Source organism: Oncorhynchus gorbuscha, linkage group LG10, assembly GCF_021184085.1.
Source record: "Oncorhynchus gorbuscha isolate QuinsamMale2020 ecotype Even-year linkage group LG10, OgorEven_v1.0, whole genome shotgun sequence".
Classification (NCBI taxonomy): domain Eukaryota; kingdom Metazoa; phylum Chordata; class Actinopteri; order Salmoniformes; family Salmonidae; genus Oncorhynchus; species Oncorhynchus gorbuscha.
The window spans coordinates 82,669,388-82,695,519 of NC_060182.1; the positions used below are offsets into that span (position 1 = coordinate 82,669,388).

Genomic DNA, 26,132 nt, shown 5'->3' on the forward strand with positions numbered 1-26,132 from the left:
ATGCAACGATGGACATGATGATGAAGAGGAGTTCCAGATTGTTCCTCCTTTCTGAATACACTGCTGGCTGCAGATTGTCAGTCACACATTTTTCTGTAGCTCAGTTGGTAGAGCATGGCGCTTGTAATGCCAGGGTAGTGGGTTCTATCCCCGGGACCACCCATACGTAGAATGTATGCACACATGACTGTAAGTCGCTTTGGATAAAAGCGTCTGCTAAATGGCATATATTATTATTATATTATTATTTTGCTGTATTTCTTCTAACTAAATGGAGTAGTTTTTACCAGAGTGTCCAAACATGGTGGCCACACACTCCCCAGAGTAGAAGTCAAAGATGCTGATGTTCTTGTCTGAACAGCTGGTGGCCACATACAGCCCTGAGGGGTCTGTCTGAACCTAAGGAGTGAAAGAGACAACGGTGGGCCAATTTTTATAAACCAGACAACAGTGTTGTCAAATTAGTCTTCATAGCAACACTACATGACATGAAAACATGCAAGCCTAACCCACCTTGATGACAGTCCCATCCTCTCCTTGGGAACCCTTGTACAGTTTCTTCTGTTTTCCGTTACTGATGTTGAAGATTCTGTTGTTAGGGGAAAGAAGTGTCAAACTAAGAACCTACAGGCACAGACGTTCTATTCAGATCTCAACATGAAAACACACCAGCAGCTCAGTACTCCAGGAGTAAATCCCAAAGACAGTTCTGCTGTTGAAGCACCTGTGGCTTTATCAGGTGATCAATCCTCTGGTTTATCAAATGTCAGCACATCTATCCACGAAAATGGAGGGCAATAAGTCAATGACCTCAAGTCAGATCCGTCTGTCTATTTTACGTCCTGCCTCAGCAGTTAAGTTTTAGACTGAAAAACATTCAGATCAAGGGACTGAGTCATCTGACATAGCCTGGTTCCTCTCTAGGTTTCTTCCTAGGTTTTGGCCTTTCTAGGGAGTTTTTCCTAGCCACCGTGCTTCTACACCTGCATTGCTTGCGGTTTGGGGTTTTAGGCTGGGTTTCTGTACAGCACTTTGAGATATCAGCTGATGTACGAAGGGCTATATAAATAAATTTGATTTGGACTGTGTTGTATCAGCATATCGATTGCACAACCAGGGCTGGTAAAACCTTGGATCATTGCTATTCTAACTTCCGCGACGCATATAAGGCCCTCCCCCGCCCTCCTTTCGGAAAAGCTGACCACAACTCCATTTTGTTGCTTCCTGCCTACAGACAGAAACTAAAACAAGAAGCTCCTGCGCTCAGGTCTGTTCAACGCTGGTCCGACCAATCTGATTCCACGCTTCAAGACTGCTTCGATCACGCGGACTGGGATATGTTCCGCATTGCGTCCAACAACAACATTGACGAATACGCTGATTCGGTGAGCGAGTTCATTAGAAAGTGCATTGATGATGTCGTTCCCATAGCAACGATTAAAACATTCCCAAACCAGAAACTGTGGATCGGTGGCAGCATTCGTGTGAAACTGAAAGCGCAAACCACTACTTTTAACCAGGGAAAGATAACCAGAAACATGACCGAATACAAACAGTGTAGCTATTCCCTCCGCAAGGCAATCATACAAGCTAAGTATAGAGACAAAGTAGAGTCACAATTCAACGGCTCAGACACAAGAGGTATGTGGCAGGGTCTACAGTCAATCACGGATTACAAAAAGAAAACCAGCCCCGTCACGGACCAGGATGTCTTGCTACCAGGTAGACTAAATAACTTTTTTGTCCACTTTGAGGACAATACAGTGCCACTGACACGGCCCGTGAGTAAAACATTTAAACGTGTTAACCGTCGCAAGGCTGCAGGCCCAAACGGCATCCCCAGCCGCGTCCTCAGAGCATGCGCAGACCAGCTGGCTGGTGTGTTTACGGACATATTCAATCAATCCTTATCCCAGTCTGCTGTTCCCACATGCTTCAAGAGGGCCACCATTGTTCCTGTTCCCAAGAAAGCTAAGGTAACTGAGCTAAACGACTACCGCCCCGTAGCACTCACTTCCATCATCATGAAGTGCTTTGAGAGACTAGTCAAGGACCATATCACCTCCACCCTACCTGACACCCTAGACCCACTCCAATTTGCTTACCGCCCAAATAGGTCCACAGACGATGCAATCTCAACCACAATACACACTGCCCTAACCCATCTGGACAAGAGGAATACCTATGTGAGAATGCTGTTCATCGACTACAGCTCAGCATATAACGCCATATTACCCTCCAAACTCATCATCAAGCTCGAGACCCTGGGTCTCGACCCCGCCCTGTGCAACTGGGTACTGGACTTCCTGACGGGCCGCCCCCAGGTGGTCAGGGTAGGTAACAACATCTCCACCCCGCTGATCCTCAACACTGGAGCCCCACAAGGGTGCGTTCTGAGCCCTCTCCTGTACACCCATGACTGCGTGGCCATGCACGCCCCCAACTCAATCATCAAGTTTGCGGACGACACTACAGTGGTAGGATTGATTACCCCCATGATGAGACGGCCTACAGGGAGGAGGTGAGGAGTGTGGTGTCAGGAAAATAACCTCACACTCAACGTCAACAAAACAAAGGAGATGATTGTGGACTTCTGGAAACAGCAGAGGGAGCACCCCTCTATCCACATTGATGGGACAGTAGTGGACAGGGTAGTAAGTTAAGTTCCTCGGTGTACACATCACAGACAAACTGAATTGGTCCACCCACACAGACAGGGTCGTGAAGAAGGCGCAGCAGCGCCGCTTCAACCTCAGGAGGCTGAAGAAATTCGGCTTGTCACCAAAAGCACTCAAACTTCTACAGATGCACAATCGAGAGCATCCTGTCGGGCTGTATCACCGCCTGGTACGGCAACTGCTCCGCCCACAACCGTAAGGCTCTCCAGAGGGTAGTGAGGTCTGCACAACGCATCACCGGGGGCAAACTACCTGCCCTCCAGGACACCTACACCACCCGATGCCACAGGAAGGCCATAAAGATCATCAAGGACAACAACCACCCGAGCCACTGCCTGTTTAACCCCCTATCATCCAGAAGGCGAGATCAGTACAGGTGCATCAAAGCAGGGAACGAGAGACTGAAAAACAGCTTCTATCTCAAGGCCATCAGACTGTTAAACAGCCACCACTAACATTGAGTGGCTGCTGCCAACACACTGACTCAACTCCAGCCACTTTAATAATGGGAATTGATGTAAAATATATCACTAGCCACTTTAAACAATGCTACTTAATATAATGTTTACATACCCTACATTACTCATCTCATATGTATATACTGTACTCGATACCATCTACTGCATCTTGTCTATGCCGTTCTGTACAATCACTCATTCATATATCTTTATGTACATATTCTTTATCCCTTTACACTTGTGTGTATAAGGTAGTAGTTTTGGAATTGTTAGGTTAGATTACTCGTTGGTTATTTCTGCATTGTCGGAACTAGAAGCACAAGCATTTCGCTACACTAGCATTAACATCTGCTAACCATGTGTATGTGACAAATATATTTGATTTGTTCATGAGTCAACCAACTCTGTGCCATGGTGTGCTAAAAGCACAGCAGTGGGGTATACTGCAAGGCACGATTAATGAATTAGCCAGCTAACTGAAACAACTTTACATTTTTTGAAGCATAAGTTTGAAATTGGCATGGTCTAATTTACTCAATAATCAAAAACACATAAAGTTAAGCTTTCTTAATGACCCAGAAAATCAATAGTGATTCCTGGTCGTTTATCAAAGTTAGCTGGCCAACTCATTGATTCAACTTTGGAGCATACCCTCTCTGCTCAGCTGGTATGCATGTCTCTCCCCATCTGACCACATGGGGTCACGCTAACAGCCTAACTGGTGCATTTTCACTGAGTGCCTGAAGGAGACCAGCAGCCACCAGCTAGCTGGCAGGCAACCACCCACAAGGCCCAGTCAGGGCCCTGCCAACCTTGTGGGGAGCTGGCAAAGTGTGAGGGCAGCCAGTCAACCATTGAGTCACACTCTTAAAGCACCGCCACTTAGTTGTATAAGGAACAAATCAGAGCCTGTTAAACAAAGGTTAAGGCCTCTAACTCTAGCAGAAATAAATACACAAAAAGGCCTGGGAGACATTTATCATTCAGATGCAGTTAAAACAGCCTAGTTTCCATAGTAACGTTTAATCACTGTGCTGAAACAGCAGAGGAGCATAAGGTGTGTTTACAGTTGACTTTAAGTATCTCAAGCGGAGGGAAAGGCCTATTTGGACAGTCGTACTACGCTGCCACATTCATCTTAATTACACCAACTGTGTGGTTTCCAAACTGTGGAAACCACAGGGCGGGGAGGGCGGGGCACGCCCCATTTATATATATACAGTAGACCTTTGTGGTTACTACATGATTCCATATGTGTTATTTCGTCGTTTTTGATTTCTTCACTATTATTCTACAATGTAGAAAATGGTCAAAAATAAAGAAAAACCCTTGAATGAGTAGGTGTGTCCACTCTTTTGACAGGTACTGTATATATATTTTTTTCTTAAGGAACTCAGTCCGGCTTTAAACTTACTTTTGAAAGTGCTAATAGTAGAATGCACAGGGTGAAATATCCAAATTGGGTAGTGCATCATCAGTTAATCTTGTCATGTTAGTCATTGTGCACCTTGTCATGTTAGTCATTGTGCACCTTGTCATGTTAGTCATTGTGCACCTTGTCATGTTAGTCATTGTGCACCTTGTCATGTTAGTCATTGTGCACCTTGTCATGTTAGTCATTGTGCACCTTGTCATGTTAGTCATTGTGCACCTTGTCATGTTAGTCATTGTGCACCTTGGAGAGGTATTAGTCATTGTGCACCTTGGAGAGGTATTAGTCATTGTGCACCTTGGAGAGGTATTAGTCATTGTGCACCTTGGAGAGGTATTAGTCATTGTGCACCTTGGAGAGGTATTAGTCATTGTGCACCTTGGAGAGGTATTAGTCATTGTGCACCTTGGAGAGGTATTAGTCATTGTGCACCTTGGAGAGGTATTAGTCATTGTGCACCTTGGAGAGGTATTAGTCATTGTGCACCTTGGAGAGGTATTAGTCATTGTGCACCTTGGAGAGGTATTAGTCATTGTGCACCTTGTCATGTTAGTCATTGTGCACCTTGTCATGTTAGTCATTGTGCACCTTGTCATGTTAGTCATTGTGCACCTTGTCATGTTAGTCATTGTGCACCTTGGAGAGGTATTAGTCATTGTGCACCTTGGAGAGGTATTAGTCATTGTGCACCTTGTCATGTTAGTCATTGTGCACCTTGTCATGTTAGTCATTGTGCACCTTGTCATGTTAGTCATTGTGCACCTTGTCATGTTAGTCATTGTGCACCTTGGAGAGGTATTAGTCATTGTGCACCTTGGAGAGGTATTAGTCATTGTGCACCTTGGAGAGGTATTAGTCATTGTGCACCTTGGAGAGGTATTAGTCATTGTGCACCTTGGAGAGGTATTAGTCATTGTGCACCTTGGAGAGGTATTAGTCATTGTGCACCTTGGAGAGGTATTAGTCATTGTGCACCTTGTCATGTTAGTCATTGTGCACCTTGGAGAGGTATTAGTCATTGTGTACCTTGTCATGTTAGTCATTGTGCACCTTGGAGAGGTATTAGTCATTGTGCACCTTGGAGAGGTATTAGTCATTGTGCACCTTGGAGAGGTATTAGTCATTGTGCACCTTGGAGAGGTATTAGTCATTGTGCACCTTGGAGAGGTATTAGTCATTGTGCACCTTGTCATGTTAGTCATTGTGCACCTTGGAGAGGTGTTAATAACTTGTCAGAAATGTCCAGATCAACTAGCCCATGTCAGCTAATGTTTGTCTATTTCGTTTTTTTAGCCCATAGATATCAGAATTTTGTTAATCAAATATCACATGAATGCACAGACATGGTAAAATGTATAGAATTGCAAGAACATTGGCGTTAAAACGGCAACATTTTCTCTCCCCCATGACAAAATGTATAGAATGGCAGGAAATCATCTTTAAACCTGCAACATTCTCTCCACCAACAAGAGGGGTGTGAACAGTGTGTCATGAACAGTGCTTGTGCCCAGAGAAATAGACACGTGCACAGAAGGGGTGTGGGATGTTCCCCAATGCTGGAAGGGGGCCCCGAGTGATAAACCTTGGGAACCCCTGGATAAATAAAGCACTATGTAATGACGCATTACTTGTGGTTAGTTGTTAACATAACTTAGTTGTTTGAAATTTCTCTGTTATGGTAGAATTTTCAGCCATAAGAATTTAATCTCAGATTCATATTGTAACACCCATGGGGTATTTAGGATATAAAAGGGACTGGCCATTCAAACAAGTAGACATACGACCTGCTGGAGAGGTGAAACAGAGAGGCACATTTTTTACAAGTCTGCATTTGAAATATCAGCATTTTAAGCCAACGCTAAACCACATTTTCTTTCAAAGCGTGTGTTATTGTCGTTGATGCAGGGTGGGGAACGTGAGTGAGAGATGTAAACACTGGAGCAGGCAGGCTGGCAGATGGAGGCTCAGGTCAGGACAGGCTAGAGACAGGCTTCACCAGCCAGGGGCTGGGCCTCTGATCTCATCCTTCCTGTGTTTACAACACTCGAGTTAAGACTAATCCACCTGCTAGGGAGGGATGACTGTACAGTCTGACAGATTACGGAGAGGTCAAACACAAATACACTCACGTACCAGTGGAGGCTGCTGAGGGGAGGTCGGCTCATACTAACGGCTGGATTGGAGCTCATGGAATGGAGCTCATGGATTGGAGCTCATGGAATGGAGCTCATGGAATGGAGCTCGTGGAATGGAGCTCATGGAATGGAGCTCGTGGAATGGAGCTCGTGGAATGGAGCTCATGGAATGGAGCTCATGGAATGGAGCTCATGGAATGGAGCTCATGGAATGGAGTTCATGGAATGGAGCTCATGGAATGGAGTTCATGGAATGGAGCTCATGGAATGGAGCTCATGGAATGGAGCTCATGGAATGGAGCTCATGGAATGGAGCTCATGGAATGGAGTTCATGGAATGGAGCTCATGGAATGGAGCTCATGGAATGGAGTTCATGGAATGGAGCTCATGGAATGGAGCTCATGGAATGGAGTTCATGGAATGGAGCTCATGGAATGGCATCAAAGAAGTGGTTTCTACGTGGCTGATACCATTCCATTGACTCCATTCCAGCCTTTATTATGAGCCGTCCTCCCCTCAGCAGCCTCCACTGGCACGTACTCACACTCGCATACTGTACGCATACACAGACAGACTAAAACTGTCATCACACACACACATTGACGCACATATACATACACCGAGAACAATAATTGAGACAAACGAGGACAAGTAGACCAGGCCCCCACCTGATGCTGCGGTCCTGACAACCAATAACAGCATACTTCCTGGTGGGGTCGATATCCATGTCATACAGCGTTGTCTTGCGTACGATGTGGTGGGTGCGGGTAAACACGGTTCCTTCATCTGACTGTAAACGACAGGGTAAAACAACCAGAGGTTAAAACAGGTCACTGCCATGCTAGTGCCATTAACAACACTACTGTAAATGCTCCAGTGAGAAATGAGAGCTGTTCTATTTAAGCTGTTTTGGCAGACATCTTGTTACAATGAGTCATAGTATGCGCCCTGGTCAATAGTAGCACATATAGGGAAGAGGTTTCCATTTGGGATGCAGCCATATTCTAATAAACCACAACATGTATCCTTGTAGGGATTTTGTTGCTTTTCTAGCAGTGTGCCGTGACTTCTAAAGCAGTCCACGGACTAAATGGTAGAGAATGACAATACTTTCCATCTACTTGTTAATTCGATTGTAACATTTACATACAGAGGGTTAGAATTGCACATCAATCTCAATGTGGACGAATTAGAATTTTCTCCATTTGTTACTTCATACACTGGTTAGGTTAGGTTCCAAGAGACAACCTGAAAATAGTCTGACTACTTCAGGATTAGACTAAAGTGTCAAAAGACTGGAAAGACCACTCCAATTCTGAATCTGAAGTTAATCTAGTTCCGTTCACTAAAATGGCTCTGGTCACATGATATCACCAGTCTCACTTTGTCTTCTTCCTCTATGTATATCATTATCATTATCAGCCAGCGCTGCTAAGAACAACATGTAGTAAGGAGGTCCTGCCGGGGACTTGGGGCATACAACAGCCAGGGGACACAGAAAGCCTTAGAGGAAAAGTGTCATTATTAAATAGGCCACTTGGAGTTTAATTAATTAGCTGTAAGCAACAGGAATAGACAAATTAAACAGGGTTGGCTGAGCCACGGTTAAGAATGTGGGTCCATGGCCAAAATATGCAGAGAGATCATGATGAAATATTGCCAAGCCTTACCACAAAAGCATTAGTCCCCCTAACCTAGTTAAGCCTCCAGCAGCAGCTGTTCTAGAGCAGCGCCATTGTGTGTGTGTGTTTTACCTTCTGCGCTGTGCGGAAGTAGATGCTCTTGTCAGCGCCACAACTGATCATCCTGACCTTGCCTTCATTGGCTAAAAGAGAAGGAGCACTGTTACCATGGCAATAATAACCATGTTAACTTTAAACTGCGAGCTAGTGCCACAATTGACACTTCCGTGACACCTTTGGAAGCCAAAGGTCTGACTTCCATAGCTGATATAACTGTTAAAGGAGTGAGACTTGAGAGTTTGAGGTAAAGGGGGGTGGTTGGCGGGATATTGTAAAGGTCATCTGCAAATCTCACCAGCAAATCGTACAGCGGTTATGGAAGAGGAGTGTTCATCCAGCGTCTGCAGCAGGCTGTACTCCCGCTCTGCATCCAGCACGTGGATCAGCCGGTCTCGACTCGCTGTGGCTAGCAGCTTCAGCCCTGTCACACACAACACACACACACTTATATTTTATTCATTACCAGACACTCTAAACCAGAGGGACTTATAGTCAGTGGATTCAAATGGGTCAAAACAGCCACATATCACAGTCATTACAAGAGAAAAACCTTCTTCACACCACATATAGGCCTACATTACACTCCAGGACACTCTAGGACACTAGCAACTTACCAGCAGCCAATCCCTGTTCTCCATTTCGGTGGTGGTAAATATTTTTCATTAGGAGGTCCTTTTTGTTTTTAACAGCCATAAAGAATCTTATATTAATTAGCTTAAGAACCAATGAGCTGACGTCACATCACATGGATATCGAAACCAATCAAAAATGGATTGAAGCACTTAACTGAATTTCCAACCGGAATCATTTCAGTAAATGAAAAGCACTATCCTCTCCTTGCTGAGATTGAACGTGGATCCTGGATCTGTTAGCTTTGTGACTTTGTTAACCTTGATCCCAGCTAGATACAATAGCAGGAGGAAAGGTTCGCCCTCTTATCCATTGTAATTTAAAAGGCTAAACTGATCCTAGATCAGCACTCCTCTACTCTGAGATGCTTTGTGAATACAGGCCCAGCAGGGCAATGGCTGTTATCTGATTATTATCACCCTCTGAGTTGTTACTATCAAATGAAATTGTATTCGTCACATGCTCCGAATACAACCAGTGTAGACCTTACCGTGAAATGATTACATATAAGCCCTTAACCAACAATGCAAAGTTTAAGAAATATAAGAGTTAAGAAAATATTCACTAAATAAACAAACAGTTTTAAAAGTAACACCAAATAGCAATAATGAGGCTATATACAGGGGGTACCGGTACCGAGTCTATGTGCGGGGGCACCGTATACTGCAGGCAGCCAGAGGGATTGTACTGGGCTTATTCTTAGCCCTCTCTATCTGCTCCTCTGTGTGGTGCCAACTGCCAAATGGATACGTAGAGGAATGATCCACTAAGAACATTGGAATATTATCAATCCTCCGACTAACATGGGAGCCACTGGATGCATCCCATATGAGACCCTATTACCTATATATAGTGTACTTCTTTTGACCAGGGCCTTTCGGGACGCATCCTGTGACAGATGTGCTGCTACTGGGGCTAGACGATAAAGTTCTGGAGGAGAGCCAAGCAGGTCTGGGACCAATGCCAGGGTACTACCACAGCCCCCAACTCACACACACACACACACACACACACACACACACACCCAGGCCTGCCTAAGCCAGGCAGGCATAATATGCTCTGCCTTGCTTTTCTCTGAACAGGACGGGACTTCACCAGGTCTGATAATGCCCTCTTAATAGCCCACTGAACACACAGACACTCTTTGTAACAACACATTCAAATGAGATGAAACATGGTGTGTTGATATTGTTGACCATAGCAGTAGATACAAAGATAACTTCAAGAATTTTCACATTCCATTTCACAAATCTCTTATCAGATGTTTTGGTTTTAAATGTGTGAACCGGGAAAGTTCATTCTATAAAGCTGCTCATTTAAACTTTGAGGAAGAATTGACATACAGTACATTTGGACCCAACCCTGTCTCTTTATAACATGCTGGAGCTCTGAAGTGGTTTGTTTCACAAGTCAACGGGAGGTTGGTGAAGCATCTGGCAACCAGATGATAGTGGTTTATACCTACAGTAGTATCTTTAACCTTGTTGTCTCTCATTTCCTCCCAGAAGAGGGGAAATCTGCCTTAGCCGTATCAGGCTTGTCATGGCTTGCAAGCTAACAATAAATATCTGTATTCAGTATGAGTTAGCCAACTACATAGAAGGTGAATATGTTATTACGGTAACAATTTGCCTAGTTAAATAAAGGTTAAATAAAACATTTACAAATAATTCTGGTAACAATTGAATGTACCCGTCTCAGGCTTGGAGTATTCCAGACACAGGATCTCTGAGTCGTGGGCCTGAACGTTCAGAATCTCCCCCATGCTCTCTAGATCGTGGATCCTGCAACAGCAAACAGAACAAAATAGTACTAGATTAGTCCTGTTATGCTCCCATAACAACACCATTTTGTTTTTACGAGGAGCACACTGTTACAGGTCAGTCTCGCCACACACAGAGACACCGCTGGGCTGCAGTAAAATGCAGAGTAGACCGCTATCATTCAGTTTTGCGTGACAAAGTTAATTAACAAAAAATAGTCTTGGTGTTAACTGGGTCAGCATCTATCCATCCAGTGATGTGGACAGAGAGTCAGCTAGGCTGCTGCCTGAATGGACACCAGCCTACTCCAACCCCAATTAACATTACCACACGTACGCGCTCACACACACACCCTCCCAGGAGTCTAGTTAGGGAATTTCATTAGGACATAGAGGTGCTGAGTCCTGAGGGGTAGTGAAGGAAAACAAGGCTCTCTCTGGGACGGCATAGCAGGGGTACTGTACCTCAGGGTTTACCCTGATGAAGGTCTACTGACCCAAACATTTATTAGTTTAAAAGGGATCCAATCAATTGTTTGTGGAGTAATCAAGAACACCAGTGTGCTAGAGTTTCTCATTCTACAACAGTTTCTTCCATAGACTTTAAACTACAGGTGTGCGAACAAACCACTCTTTTTCTCCAACAGTACCTCAAGGTGCCGGTCCGGTCGCCCGATGCCAGGTGCTGCCCGTCTGGGCTGACACACATGGTCCTGATGCCCGTCCTGGTCTCGGAGGTCTGGGGGTCGGCCTTCTCTCCGTTCCCCGAGTTGAGGCACTCTGTGTCCAGCAGGCCGGCCGTGTTGTTGTCCATGTAGATGATCTTCTGGAGGTCCTGGACAGACGGAGAGAAGGGGGGGGGGGGGGTGCAACAGCGTCAGTTTCCCCCTCTTAAAGCACAGAAGAACAAGAAGGAGGTGGGCAGAGCCAAGCACACACTAGTGAGATCCTATTGGTGCATTCTACTATACATCTGCATATTTCAGTTAGGGAACACCTACTATGTGAAATGCACGTGTGCAATACCTCAATTCACCTTTGCACTCTTTCTAAACAACAGCATTTTTAAAAACTTTTGCGAGTCTACAAAACATAGTCTGTTCCGTTCAGAACATATTCTAGTTTTGGGAACAGGAAAGTTTATTGAGATCAAATGTTTAAATGAGAAGATTTGCAGAATGTCGGCCAATCCATCTTATTCCATCTTCTCCCACTGCCCGCCAGTGGGCTTCCTCTCACTACCATATTTGTAGTGGAAACACCAACAGGATGCTTCACATTTATACATCTAGTGAAATATCTCTCTCATTGTTCTATCTGTGGCATAACTCAGGATTCAAAGGCTCTTGAGTAGAACTACTTTGCATCAAAACTCAATCAGCAGTCATTCATATTGAGATCAGGGTTTCGATAAAGGGTGTGTGAGAGTGAGACAGACGCACGTTGCTGATGACGTTGCGGCTAAGAGTTGTGTTGTGTCCATCAGTGTTCCAGAGCCGGACAGTATTGTCTGAAGAACAGCTGAGGAAGGAGCCTGGAGGCAAACAGGGCTGCCTGCCATCACTTACCCTGTCTGGGTACACCTGTACAGGTACAGAGGCAATGAAACATCAGTAGACCTGTCTAGGAGAGATGATGTAAATATTAATCTACATACATTTTGGGTACACCTGACAGGTACAGAAGACACGGAAACATTTGTTCTAAACTAGCGTATGCACATACAGATAGATTCCAGCTGCAGGGGGGACAAATGGCTTCATCGAAAATAAAAAGATAACCGCACGCGGTTTAACAATATACAGAACATTCAGAAAGTATTCAGACCCCTTGACTTTTTCCACACTTTGTTACGTTACAGCCTTATTCTAAAATAGATTCAATAACATCCTCATCAATCTACACACACTACCCCATAATGACAAAGCAAAAACAGGTTTAGACATTTTGGCAAAAGTATAAAAATAGCTTATTTACAAAAGTACTTACACCCTTTGCTATGACACTTGAAATTGTGCTCAGGTACATGCTATTCCATTGATCATCCTGTTCCATTGATCATGCTTGAGATGGTTCTACAACTTGATTGGAGTCCAACTGTGGTAAATTCAATTGATTGGACATGATTTGTAAAGGTACACACCTGTCTATATAAAGGTCCCACTGTTAACAGGAAATGTCCGTAGAGCTCCAAGACAGGATTGTGTCGAGGCACAGATCTGGGGAATGGTACCAAAACATTTCTGCAGCATTGAAGGTCCCCAAGAACACAGTGGCCTCCGTCATTCTTAAAAGGAAGACGTTTGGAACCACCAAGACACTTTCTAGAGCCGGCCACCCGGCCAAACTGAGCATTCGGGTGAGAAGGGCCTTGTTAAGGGAGGTGACCAAGAACCCGATGGTCACTCTGACAGAGCTCCAGCGTTCATATGTGGAGATGGGAGAACCTTCCAGAAGGACAACCATCTCTGCAGCACTCCACCAATCAGGCCTTTATGGTAGAGTGGCCAGACAGAAGACACACTCCTCAGTAAAAGGCACATGACAGCCCGCTTGGAGTTTGCCAAAGGGCACCTAAAGACTCTCAGACCATGAGAAACAAGATTCTCTGGTCTGATGAAACCAAGATTGAACTCTTTGGCCTAAATGCCAAGCATCACATCTGGAGGAAACCTGGCACCATCTCTACAGTGAAGCATAGTGGTGCTGGCAGCATCATGTTGTGGGGATGTTTTTCAGCTGTAGGGATTGGGAGACTCGTCAGGATTGAGGGAAAGAGGAACGGAGCAAAGTACAGAGATATCCTTGATGAAAACCTGTTCCAGAGCACTCAGGACCTCAGACTGGGGGGAAGTTTAACCTTCCAACAGGACAACCAACGACCCTAAGCACACAGCCAAGACAATGCAGGAGTGGCTTCGGGACAAGTCTCTGAATGTCCTTGAATGGCCCAGCCAGAGCCCGGACTTGAACCCGATCAAACATCTCTGGAGAGACCTGAAAATAGCTGTACAGCGACACTCCCCATCTAACCTGACAGAGCTTGAGAGGATCTGCAGAGAAGAATGGGGGAAACTCCCCAAATACAGGTGTGCCAAGCTTGTAGCGTCATACCCAAGAAAACTCGAGGCTGTACTTTCTGCCACTTTCTACTTTCTGTCTGAATACTTAAGTAAATGTGATTTCAGTTTTTTAAATTTTTATAAATGTGCAATTAAGGCTGTAACGTAACAAAATGTGAAAAGTCAAGGGGTCTGAATACTTTCCGAATGCACTGTATATGAGACCACCATTCAACAGTGTGCAACAGGTATCTTGTTTATTTTCTACACGTAAAACGATCTCTACACAGGGAGTAAAGAGCAACATGTTCCTCCAGGCCTCCCTCCCGGCCTTACCTCGACGTTCCACACGCAGGCCGAGTGGTAAAGGGCGGAGTAGACCTTGCCCACTTTGCGGAGGTCCCGTACGTCCCACACGTACAGGCTGTGGTCGTTGTAGACACAGGACAGCCAGCGGCTCGCAGGGTCATAAGATACAGCCACCGTGTCTGGACACCGGGCGTCCATCTTGTGGCTGAAGAGGTGACTGGAGGGAGGGAGAGTTGGGAAGTAATAACACTGTAATACTCTAATAAAATAAATATATATATTGAATTTATAAAGCACTTTTCCAGAACCCAGAGATACTTTATAGTTACAGTACAAGCTAACCCAATTCAGTGGTTATGAGAAAAGCCCAGCTATTGGCTGGGCTGGCATCCCTTTACCAACAATTTAATGGTTGTGTTTTTGGCCAGAGCATAATGTGCCTGCCTACTGGAGAGGTCTTGCCAGTCTATGGAGTTTCCCACAGAAACTTCTATAAACAGTAGTGAGCTGACCTTGATGGCTTCACTTAATAGCAGCTTCGACATGACCTACACAGCCATCTATGGGTCCTGGTCAAAAGTAATACACCGAATAGGGAAAAGGGTGTCATTTGGGATGCAAACATGCAGTAAGTTATTCCATTGGTGGGATTTTTCACAACCCACACAAACATGCTACATACATGATTATTCAGCTAATCTGTTATAACATCTGGGGTCTATTGTCAGGAAGTCAGTTGAACAGGGAAATGAACCAGCAGCATTCCAGACTCACTCAGTCCATATTTATGAGGAGAAGAACTAACTCTCAGAGGAATCTCTGTCCGTCTTACTGAAGGCATCAACAACAAAATGTTGATTTTAAAAAGAGATTGAGTGGGATACAGGAATACAAAACAATGACATTTAACTCCAGCTGGGCCCACGTGCATCCTGGATGAACAGGAAATCATTAAAGGGTATTTTGTGTAGTTGGTTTGCTTGGTATTTGCATAAGTATGTAGAGTATGATGCTGTATGAGAACAAGATACCACACAACCCACACCGCTCTGGCTAACCAACAGGACAGACAGAGACTGTTCCCACTTCCCACAGTCAAAAAGACACCATTTAAATACTTCATTCACGACCAGGGCGACATTTAAAAGTCATAATGTTGACAAAAAACAGGTTCTCTCATATCCATTTTTTCCCCCTATGTCACTATATAGGCAATTACAGCCCCAATTGATTATAAAATATGAATTATTGCACACATAAAAACCTCTGTACGTCGTCTGCATTGTGTGGAGGTTAAGGTCAGGGACACTCACCTAGCCTCCACAACGGTGGCGATGTCTGTGCCCAGGCAGTGTGGGCGTGGCAGGGTACAGATGAAGTGTAGGTTGACTGGGCTGAACCCTAACCGTGCCGTCGGCACAGCCACAGAAGATCAGTTCGTCCGTCACAGACAGAGATGTGGCCTGACTGGTCTGCAGGGCAGAGGAGGATGGTTAGAGAGGACACACTTACTGTCCACTACGTAAAACACACACGGCAGGGTTTCCTCCACTACAGGATGTAGAGAAGACAGGACAGGGACCCGCCTGGCTCCATTCCCTTCTGCCTCACTAGAGCAACACAAGGAATAGGGTGCTATTTGGGATGCAGCCCAGTACTTCAGGGAAATGAATTGCAGAGACAGCAGAAAATAGCTACAGTACTGTCTGTTAATGATATTGAACATATTGAATTGAAGACCATTGCCAGAGAGGCATCAAAGAACCCACTAGGAACTAGCAGTCACAGTGTTTCCCATAGGGTTTTTTTCAGCAGTGGCGGCAAGGTTAGACCCAACATTTTAAATGTCCAGCTCTTGGCCATAGAAACAATATTTCCTGCAATTCTAGCTTTTTTGCATTGGGGCGGAGAAAAAATGTGTTGTTTTTTTTTCTTACGCCATCTGTGACTCAAATATTATAACAAAATCAATGGGGGCCACATTCCATGACATTTGGGGATTTTTTGATTCTCCCTGAAGTCTAGTTTTTATTTTTGATAGTTCTCAAAAATGATCTAATTTAAAAATATGTTTCTCCATTATCTTCTCTTCATACTTTATAACTGGTTGAAGATGTTCAAGTTTACAGTGTAAACATTTTACCATCACGGAAAGAATTGGGTATAAGGCTCGCCACTGCTAAATGAACATAGGAGTAAGCATCACATACTTGTTTGTCTGTGGGAATACTGATTACCACACTTTACTGTAGCTAGGAACCTGAGTAAACAATAGAAGAACATCTCTCAAGTAGTTTAAGAAGAAGTGGCTTCACTAGAAAATAAACATTTTGAAAATGAAACAGTTCAACAACAAAACAGTTTGACCGAAACAGAATAACATGCAGTATATTTCACTGTGGTGAAGGAGATGGGATATGGTATCCACTCCATGAACCACACATCATATATTTCACTGTGGTGAAGGAGATGGGATATGGTATCCACTCCATGAACCACACATCATATATTTCACTGTGGTGAAGGAGATGGGATATGGTATCCACTCCATGAACCACACATCATATATTTCACTGTGGTGAAGGAGATGGGATATGGTATCCACTCCATGAACCACACATCATATATTTCACTGTGGTGAAGGAGATGGGATATGGTATCCACTCCATGAACCACACAACATATATTTCACTGTGGTGAAGGAGATGGGATATGGTATCCACTCCATGAACCACACAACATATATTTCACTGTGGTGAAGGAGATGGGATATGGTATCCACTCCATGAACCACACAACATATATTTCACTGTGGTGAAGGAGATGGGATATGGTATCCACTCCATGAACCACACAACAGATATTTCACTGTGGTGAAGGAGATGGGATATGGTATCCACTCCATGAACCACACATCATATATTTCACTGTGGTGAAGGAGATGGGATATGGTATCCACTCCATGAACCACACATCATATATTTCACTGTGGTGAAGGAGATGGGATATGGTATCCACTCCATGAACCACACATCATATATTTCACTGTGGTGAAGGAGATGGGATATGGTATCCACTCCATGAACCACACATCATATATTTCACTGTGGTGAAGGAGATGGGATATGGTATCCACTCCATGAACCACACATCATATATTTCACTGTGGTGAAGGAGATGGGATATGGTATCCACTCCATGAACCACACATCATATATTTCACTGTGGTGAAGGAGATGGGATATGGTATCCACTCCATGAACCACACATCATATATTTCACTGTGGTGAAGGAGATGGGATATGGTATCCACTCCATGAACCACACATCATATATTTCACTGTGGTGAAGGAGATGGGATATGGTATCCACTCCATGAACCACACATCATATATTTCACTGTGGTGAAGGAGATGGGATATGGTATCCACTCCATGAACCACACATCATATATTTCACTGTGGTGAAGGAGATGGGATATGGTATCCACTCCATGAACCACACAACAGATCCAGATATAGGCATCCAGCTTGAAAATAACAACACACTTACAATTTACCAGAATGATGCTTGAAATTATGAATAACAGTAATTCAGTCTGGCATGCAGCCCAGAATGGACACAGCTTTTTCTCCAAGTCTAATAACATTAATTTACTAAATGTTTTTTTTTGATACATTCTCCACTTGGGTTGCATGCTGTGTTTTCCCAGTCAGTGCACTGCTAACTACGGCATGCCAGAGAAGCAACCATCTTAGAAGGGGAGAAACCAAAATATACGAAAGTGGCAGCTTCAAGTGGCCTCTGGGGAAGAGTGTAGTTGTGACAGAGGATGATCCCACTCATGGCCTACAGCAGATAAGATATGCAGTTCATGTGAGGGGATGAAAGACATGTCCTAGTTGGATGTTGTGGTCACATGATACAGGCTAGATCACAGCCTGCTTTTAAATGAATCCACACTGGTAGCTTCACAGTGAGAATGTTAAGAGCGTAAATGAATGAAGTCAGTTTTGAGATGAGCAGCTTGAGTGGAGAGGTTGATATCAGCTGTCTGATATGCCAGGATGGAATGTGATGGAGTAGCTGCAGTTGAGACAGAACAAGCATTGTAGTTCTCTCTCTCTCCATCTCCCTCTCCCACTCTCTCTCCCTCCCTCCCTCTCCCTCTCTCTCCCTCTCCCCCTCTCTATCCCTCCCTCCCTCTCCCTCCTTCCCTCCCTCCGGTCCTGTGTCTGCTACAAAAGCATGACTGTGCACCCACTTCAGCCCTGTTAGCAGGAAGGTAGCAGAGTGGGGTTACAATCATGTGGTACAAGTTCAGGAAAAGGTTGTTGTGACCTCAGAGCTGGTTTGATCGTAATGCTGCATGAATTCTGTAGCCGGAGAGGCAGGTAGCCTAGTGGTTAAGAGTGTTGGGCCAGTAACCAAAAGGTCACTGGTTTTGTCGATGTGCCCTTGAGCAAGGCACTTAACAATAATGGCTCGCTCTGGATAAGAGCTTCTGCTAAATGACTAAAATGTAAAATGTAATGTAAACTGTAAAAGCTGACTGTTTGACTGATAATTCCCATGCAGTACATTACAGCTAAAACCCACAAACAGAGTATCCCACAAGTCAACATCATTTTCTCAGGCCCTCAGAACTTGAGGTGGGCACTAGCAGTGATGTGAGCAGTATCTATCTAAGGCCTAGGGTGGAAACACTGATGAGTTCATGTTTGTTCTCACACCAAAGTAAAGGGACCAGTGATGTGAGCAGTGATGCTGATAATGGCATCACATTGACCACAGCTTGTCATGTGAATTAATGTCAGCCTATAGCGAAAGGTGGTGCTCACATCAACACACACCAATGGGGTGGAATGTCAAAGGCATGATAGAATGCAGCATTCTGAGAAACCCTCCAATTGGATGCTCAGGGGAAACGGAGGGGGCGGGGAATAACTTTCAGCTGATGTGACATGGAACTGCAGGACAGGCAATGGACAGACTTACTGTGACACTGTCGTTCTTCTGGACAGTGTGAGAGGAGGAAAAAGCACAACAACACTGATATTAGACAGACAGCAGCATGGAAGGTCAAATTAATACTCCACCAACACGAGCCAGTTGTCTGTCTATAATTTACCTTTATACAGAAGTGAAAGCTGTGTTTTGTAGGACAAAGTTGGTGGCTAGATTACATGTAGAATGAGGAATATTTTGAAGTAGCTCAGTCAAGTGAAAGTTTGAAACTGTGCCACATATAGATTGAAAGGGGGTTATAATTCTAATCTGATCATGCAGTAGAAAGCTGTGATAAATCACTAACTCTCTCTGCCAACATTTACACATAATCGTTACAATAGTGATACATCTCCATTCATTCAGACAGTTTTAGACAAAACGATTCAGTGCTACTCTACGCCTGTGGATACAGCCAGGCAGCTACAGTCTCAGTGAAACAGGGAACAGGGAAGTAGCCTACTGCCTGAATTTGTCCAATAAACTGGAATATGTCATCAAATTCAGGGTTTCATTTTTAGTTTATATTCCTTTTCAACCCTGCAGAGGAATACTTATGATTATAATTATTGAGTCAAGGAAGCCGATTCTTGATTTTATGAATTTGTCTTATAACAAGTCTCATGTCTGTTTTCGGTTGCAAAAGGTTTTGCTACGTTGTGTCCTTAATGAACGTGACGACAGAGTCTACTAACTCACCCTTAGCTCCACCCACTTGTCCAGCAGGCGTTTGTCACTGAACTCGCAGAGCAGGCCTGAGGAGGTGATGCAGAAGGTGCTGCCGGCTTTACGACCCTTCCCACATGCCACGTCAGAGAAGAAGTTGTTCCTCAGCTCCCCCAGGAGCCCCGAGCGACCCAGTAGAGGAACCGTGGCGTTCACCTAGAAGACACAGGGAGGGAGAGATGGTCAGAGACATTGCTATGGGGTCTGATAGATGTAGTCCATCAGTTTGTTATGTTGTCCCACACCCCGGGATGTAAGACCTTCTATACGGCCTCAACATGGCTATTGAAGTCGATGTGTGACATTTGTCTTTATTCTAATAACTTGAGCGATTAGAGAGACGTTTCCCCGACTCTTCTTCTGACCTCCAACTCAGCGCTGTACATATTTGTTACATTCCAACAATAAACATTTTCCTTATGAAAGTCTTATAAATTTAAAAATTATTTCTACAGCTTATTAGCGTACACCTAATATGTTCCCCCCCCCGTTGATGATGCTCATTATATATATTGTTGAACCAAAAGATTACATGTAACAAAAAGGAAATACACAATTATTATGTGAAATTGAATGAAACAATAATGTATGTTGATGCTAATATGATGCACAATATTCCATTATGTTTCTATATGATAACAATAGCGTAATATATTTAATATGCCATATAATATTTTTTAACAGTTTCACTAATTAATTTTAATTAACTTAATCATTATGACACACCCCTCACCCCTGGAGCATCAGCATTTGTGGGTTCAATTACGGGCTCAAAATGGCCAGAAACAAAGAACTTTCTTCTGAAACTCGACTGTATATGATTGTTCCGAGAAAATGAAGGCTATTCCATGCCAGAAATTGCCAAGAAACTGAAGATCTCGTACAATGCTGTGTACTACTCCCTTCAAAGAACAGAGCAAACTGGCCCTAACCAGAATAGAAAGACGAGTAGGAAGCCCCGGTGCACAACTGAGCAAGAGGACAAGTACATTAGAGTCTCTAGTTTGAGAAACAGACGCCTCACAATTCCTCAACTGGCAGCTTCATAAATAGTACAGGCAAAACACCAGTCTCAACGTCAACAGTGAAGAGGCGACTCCAGGATGCTGGCCTTCTAGGCAGAGTTGAAAAGAAAAAGCAATAGACTGGACAATAAAAATAAAAGATTAAGATGGGCAAAATAACACAGACACTGGACAGAGGAAGATTGTAAAAAGTTATGGACAGACGAATCTAAGTTTGAGGTGTTCGGATCACAAAGAAGAACATTCGTGAGACACAGAAAAAAATGAAGATGCTGGAGGAGTGCTTGACGCTATCTGTCTAGCATGGTGGAGGCAATGTGATGGTCTGGGGGTGCTGTGGTGGTGGTAAAATGGGAGATTTGTACAGGGTAAAAGGGATCTTGAAGAGGGAAGGTTATCACTCCATTTTGCAACGCCATGCCAAACCCTGTGGACGGAGCTTAATTGGAGCCAGTTTCCTCCTACAACAGGACAATGACCCAAAGCACAGCTCCAAACTATGCAAGAACTACTTAGGGAAGAAGCAGTGAGCTGGCATTCTGTCTATAATGGAGTGGCCAGCACAGTCACCGGATCTCAACCCTATTGTGCTGTTGTGGGAGCAGCTTGACCGTATGGTACGTAGAAGTGCCCATCAAGCCAATCCAACTTGTGGGAGGTGCTTCAGGAAGCATGGGGTGAAATCTCTTCAGATTACCTCAATAAATTGACAACTAGAATGCCAAAGGTCTGCAAGGCTATAATTGCTGCAAATGGAGGATTATATGACGAAAGCAAAGTTTGAAGGACACAATTAATTTTCAATTTTCAAATAATTATTTCTAACCTTGTCAACATCTTGACTATATTTCCTATTCATTTTGCAACTCATTTCATGTATGTTTTCATGGAAAACAAGGACATTTCTAAGTGACCCCAAACTTTTGAACGGTAGTGTATATCCATATCAACATTTATACTGAACAAAAATATAAACACAATATGCAAGAATTCAAGATTTTACTCCCTTACAGTTCATAGAAGGAAATCAGTCAAGTGAAATAAATTCATTAGGCCCTAATCTATGGATTTCACATGACTGGGCAGGGGCGCAGAGGCCCACCCACTTGGGAGCCAGGCTCAACCAATCAGAATATGTTTTTCCCTACAAAAGGGCTTTATTATAGACAGAAATACTTCTCAGCAACAGCTCTGTTGGACATTCCTGCAGTCAGCATGCCAATTGCACACTCCCTCAAAACTTGAGACATCGGTGGCATTGTGTTGTGTGACAAACTGCACATTTTATAGTGGCCTTTTATTGTCCCCAGCACAAGGTGCACATGTGTAATGATCATGCTGTTTAATCAGTTTCTTGATATGCCACACCTGTCAGGTGGATGGATTATCTTGGCAATGGAGAAATGCTCACTAACAGGGATGAACACAAATTTGTGCACAACATTGTAGAGAAATAAGCTTTTGTGTATATGGAACATTTTTAGGATATTTTATTTAAACTCGTGAAAAATGGGACCAACACTTTACATGTTGTGTTTATATTTTTGTTCAGTATAGTTGTATCCATGTTGAGGCTATATAGTGTTTGTTTACATTGTTTACAAACATTGGCTTATATTTTGGGTTCTGATGGTGTACGACCGGTGAACTAAGCTCAGCAGGCATTTATACATTATATTCTTCACGAAACAATCAATGAGCACATATCATTCATTTACATCAAAAATGGATGTAGCAACTGAACACTGCCCCATTAAGAAATGTTGTTGATGGTGTGACTGTGTGGATACCTTGGATGATTTGGTGTGACTGTGTGGATACCTTGGATGATTTGGTGTGACTGTGTGGATACCTTGGATGATTTGGTGTGACTGTGTGGATACCTTGGATGATTTGGTGTGACTGTGTTAATGATTTGGTGTGACTGTGTGGATACCTTGGATGATTTGGTGTGACTGTGTTAATACCTTGGATGATTTGGTGTGACTGTGTGGATTTGGATGATTTGACTGTGTTAATACCTTGATGATTTGGTGTGACTGTGTTAATACCTTGGACGATTTGGTGTGACTGTGTGAATACCTTGGACGATTTGGTGTGATCCAGGTACCAGAACTTGAATACGTGCCTGTTCCCTGCCGTGACAAAGTAGTTGCTGTCATCGGAGAAGGACACAGCTGTGACTTTACTGGACACCTTGTTGGCTGCCACCACTATGTTTTTCTGAGCAGAGAAGAAGAGCACAGAACAGAACTTTAGATCAACGGTGGATTTATACTTTGTCCTCAGACAAGAATCAAGTAAAAATAGTATAAAACATTGAAGGGTAGCTCAAAAACAGCACTTAGCATTTTCCACTATAACGGTCTAGTGCATTAGGAAAGTATTCAGACATTTTCAACATTTTGTTATATTACAGCCTTAATCTAAATTTTATTTTATTTTTAATCTCTCCTCAATCTACACACAATACCCCATAATGACAAAGCGAATGTATTAAAAATAAAAAACAGAATTACCATAAGTATTCAGACCCTTTCTATGAGACTCAAAAATGAGCTCAGATGCTTCCTGTTTCCACTAATCATCCTTGGAGATGTTTCTACAACATGATTTGAGTCCAGCGATGATATACTCAATTGATTGGACATGATTTGAAAGGCACACACCTGTCTATATAAGGTCCCACAGTTGACAGTGCATGTCAGAGCAAAAACCAAGCCATGAGGTTGAAGGAATTGTCCATAAAGCTCCGAGACAGGACTGTGTAGCAGAACCAATCTGGGGAAAGGTACCAAAAAATGTATGCAGCATTGAAGGTCCCCAAGAACACAGTGGCCTCCATCAATCTTAAATGAAAGATGTTTGGAACCACCAAGACTCTTCCTAGAGCTGACCGCCCGGCCAAACTGACCAATCAGGGGAGAGGAGCCTTGGTCAGCGAGGTGACCAAGAACCTGATGGTCACCCTGACAGAGCTCCAGAGTTCCTTTGTGGAGATGGGAGAACATTCCAGAAGGACAACCATCTCTGCAGCACTCCACCAATCAGGCCTTTATGGTAGAGTGGTCCGACGGAAGCCACTCCTCGGTAAAAGGCACATGACAGCCCGCTTGGAGTTTGCCAAAAGGCACCTAAAGGACTCTCACACCATGAGAAACAAGACTCTCTGGTCTGATGAAACCAAGATTGAACTCTTTGGCCTGAATGCCAAGCATCACATCTGGAGGAAACCTGGCACCATCTCTACGGTGAAGCATAGTGGTGGTGGCAGCATCATGCTGTGGGGATGTTTTTTAGTGGCAGGGACGTGGAGACTAGTCAGGATCGAGGCAAAGATGAACAGCGCAAAGTACAGAGATATCATTGATGAAAACCTGCTCCAGAGCACTCAGGACATTAGAGTGGGGCGAAGGTACACATTCCAACAGAACAACGACCCTAAGGACACAGCCAAGACAACGCAGGAGTGGCTTCGGGACAAGTCTCTGAATGTCCTTGAGTGGCCCAGCCAGAGCCCGGACTTGAACCCGATCTAACATGTCTGGAGAGACCTGAAAGTAGCTGTGCAGCGACGCTCCCCATCCAACCCGAAAGAGCTTGAGAGGATCTGCAGAAAAGAATGGGAGAAACTCCCTAAATACACGTGTGCCAAGCTTGTAGCGTCATACCCAACTTGATGCTGTAATCGCTGCTAAAGGTGCTTCAACAAAGTACTGAGTAAAGGGTCTGAATACTTATGGAAATGCCATACTTATGTTTTTTTTAAAATACATATATATTTAAAATGCTAACATTTCTAAGAACCTGTTTTTGCTTTGTCATTACTTTGAAATTAGTTTAGAGAGTTGCTAGCTACCTTCCAGGCCCAAACATTGATAATCATGTCGTGCTGGTATCCCACGCTGACAATGTACTTGCTGTTGGGGGAGAACGCCACACAGGAGATGCCGTACTTATGTTCCTGTAACTCAGCAACCTGGGTCCGTTCTGCAACGTCCCACACCCGCACAGCAGGCATGTGTCCACTCTGGAGAGAGAGAGTCAGAGAGAGAGAGACGAGAGAGAGAGACAGACACGAGAGCAACACGAGAGAGACCCGAGAGAAACAGAGGGACACGAGAGAGACCCGAGAAACAGAGAGACACGAGAGAGAGACACGAGAGAGAGACACGAGAGAGAGAGGCAGAGAGAGAGAGGCAGAGAGAGAGACACGAGAGAGAGAGGCAGAGAGAGAGCGAGAGAGAGACACGAGAGAGAGCGAGAGAGAGACACGAGAGAGAGCGAGAGAGAGACACGAGAGAGAGCGAGAGAGAGCGAGACACGAGAGAGAGCGAGACACGAGAGAGAGCGAGACACGAGAGAGAGCGAGACACGAGAGAGAGCGAGACACGAGAGAGAGCGAGACACGAGAGAGAGCGAGACACGAGAGAGAGCAGAGACACAGAGAGAGAAACAGAGAGACAGAGAGAGAAACAGAGAGAGAAACAGAGAGAGAAACAGAGAGAGAAACAGAGAGAGAGGCAGAGAGAGAGACAGAGAGAGGCACGAGAGAGAGACACGAGAGAGAGACACGAGAGAGAGCGAGACATGAGAGACACGAGAGAGAGCGAGAGAGACACGAGAGACAGAGAGAGAGAGACAGAGAGAGAAACAGAGAGAGGCAGAGAGAGAGGCAGAGAGAGAGGCACAGAGAGAGACACGAGAGAGAGACACGAGAGAGAGACACGAGAGAGAGACACGAGAGAGAGACACGAGAGAGAGACACGAGAGACACGAGAGAGAGCGAGAGAGACGAGAGAGCGAGAGAGACACGAGAGAGAGCGAGAGAGACACGAGAGAGAGCGAGAGAGAGCGAGAGAGAGCGAGAGAGACACGAGAGACACGAGAGAGAGCGAGAGAGAGCGAGAGAGACACGAGAGAGAGCGAGAGAGAGAGCGACGAGAGACACGAGAGAGAGCGAGAGAGAGACACGAGAGACACGAGAGAGAGCGAGAGAGACACGAGAGACACGAGAGAGAGCGAGAGAGACACGAGAGACACGAGAGAGAGCGAGAGAGACACGAGAGACACGAGAGAGAGCGAGAGAGAGACAGACACGAGAGAGAGCGAGAGAGACACGAGAGAGAGCGAGAGAGAGACAGACACGAGAGAGACACGAGAGA

At 44.4% G+C, this 26,132-nt stretch overlaps 1 protein-coding gene across 1 annotated transcript in view; it reads right to left on the reverse strand.

Annotated features, from left to right (window-relative positions):
- Nucleotides 1–26,132, reverse strand: part of LOC124046653 (mitogen-activated protein kinase-binding protein 1-like) — a 61,581-nt gene that overhangs the window by 14,240 nt on the left and 21,209 nt on the right. Inside the window, 14 exon segments of the mRNA XM_046367271.1 lie at nucleotides 288–399; nucleotides 514–589; nucleotides 7,373–7,494; nucleotides 8,459–8,529; nucleotides 8,742–8,867; nucleotides 10,769–10,860; nucleotides 11,489–11,673; nucleotides 12,281–12,421; nucleotides 14,237–14,426; nucleotides 15,523–15,609; nucleotides 15,611–15,681; nucleotides 19,916–20,098; nucleotides 23,050–23,190; nucleotides 24,827–24,997. Of these exon segments, the coding sequence (XP_046223227.1) occupies nucleotides 288–399; nucleotides 514–589; nucleotides 7,373–7,494; nucleotides 8,459–8,529; nucleotides 8,742–8,867; nucleotides 10,769–10,860; nucleotides 11,489–11,673; nucleotides 12,281–12,421; nucleotides 14,237–14,426; nucleotides 15,523–15,609; nucleotides 15,611–15,681; nucleotides 19,916–20,098; nucleotides 23,050–23,190; nucleotides 24,827–24,997 (1,768 nt within the window).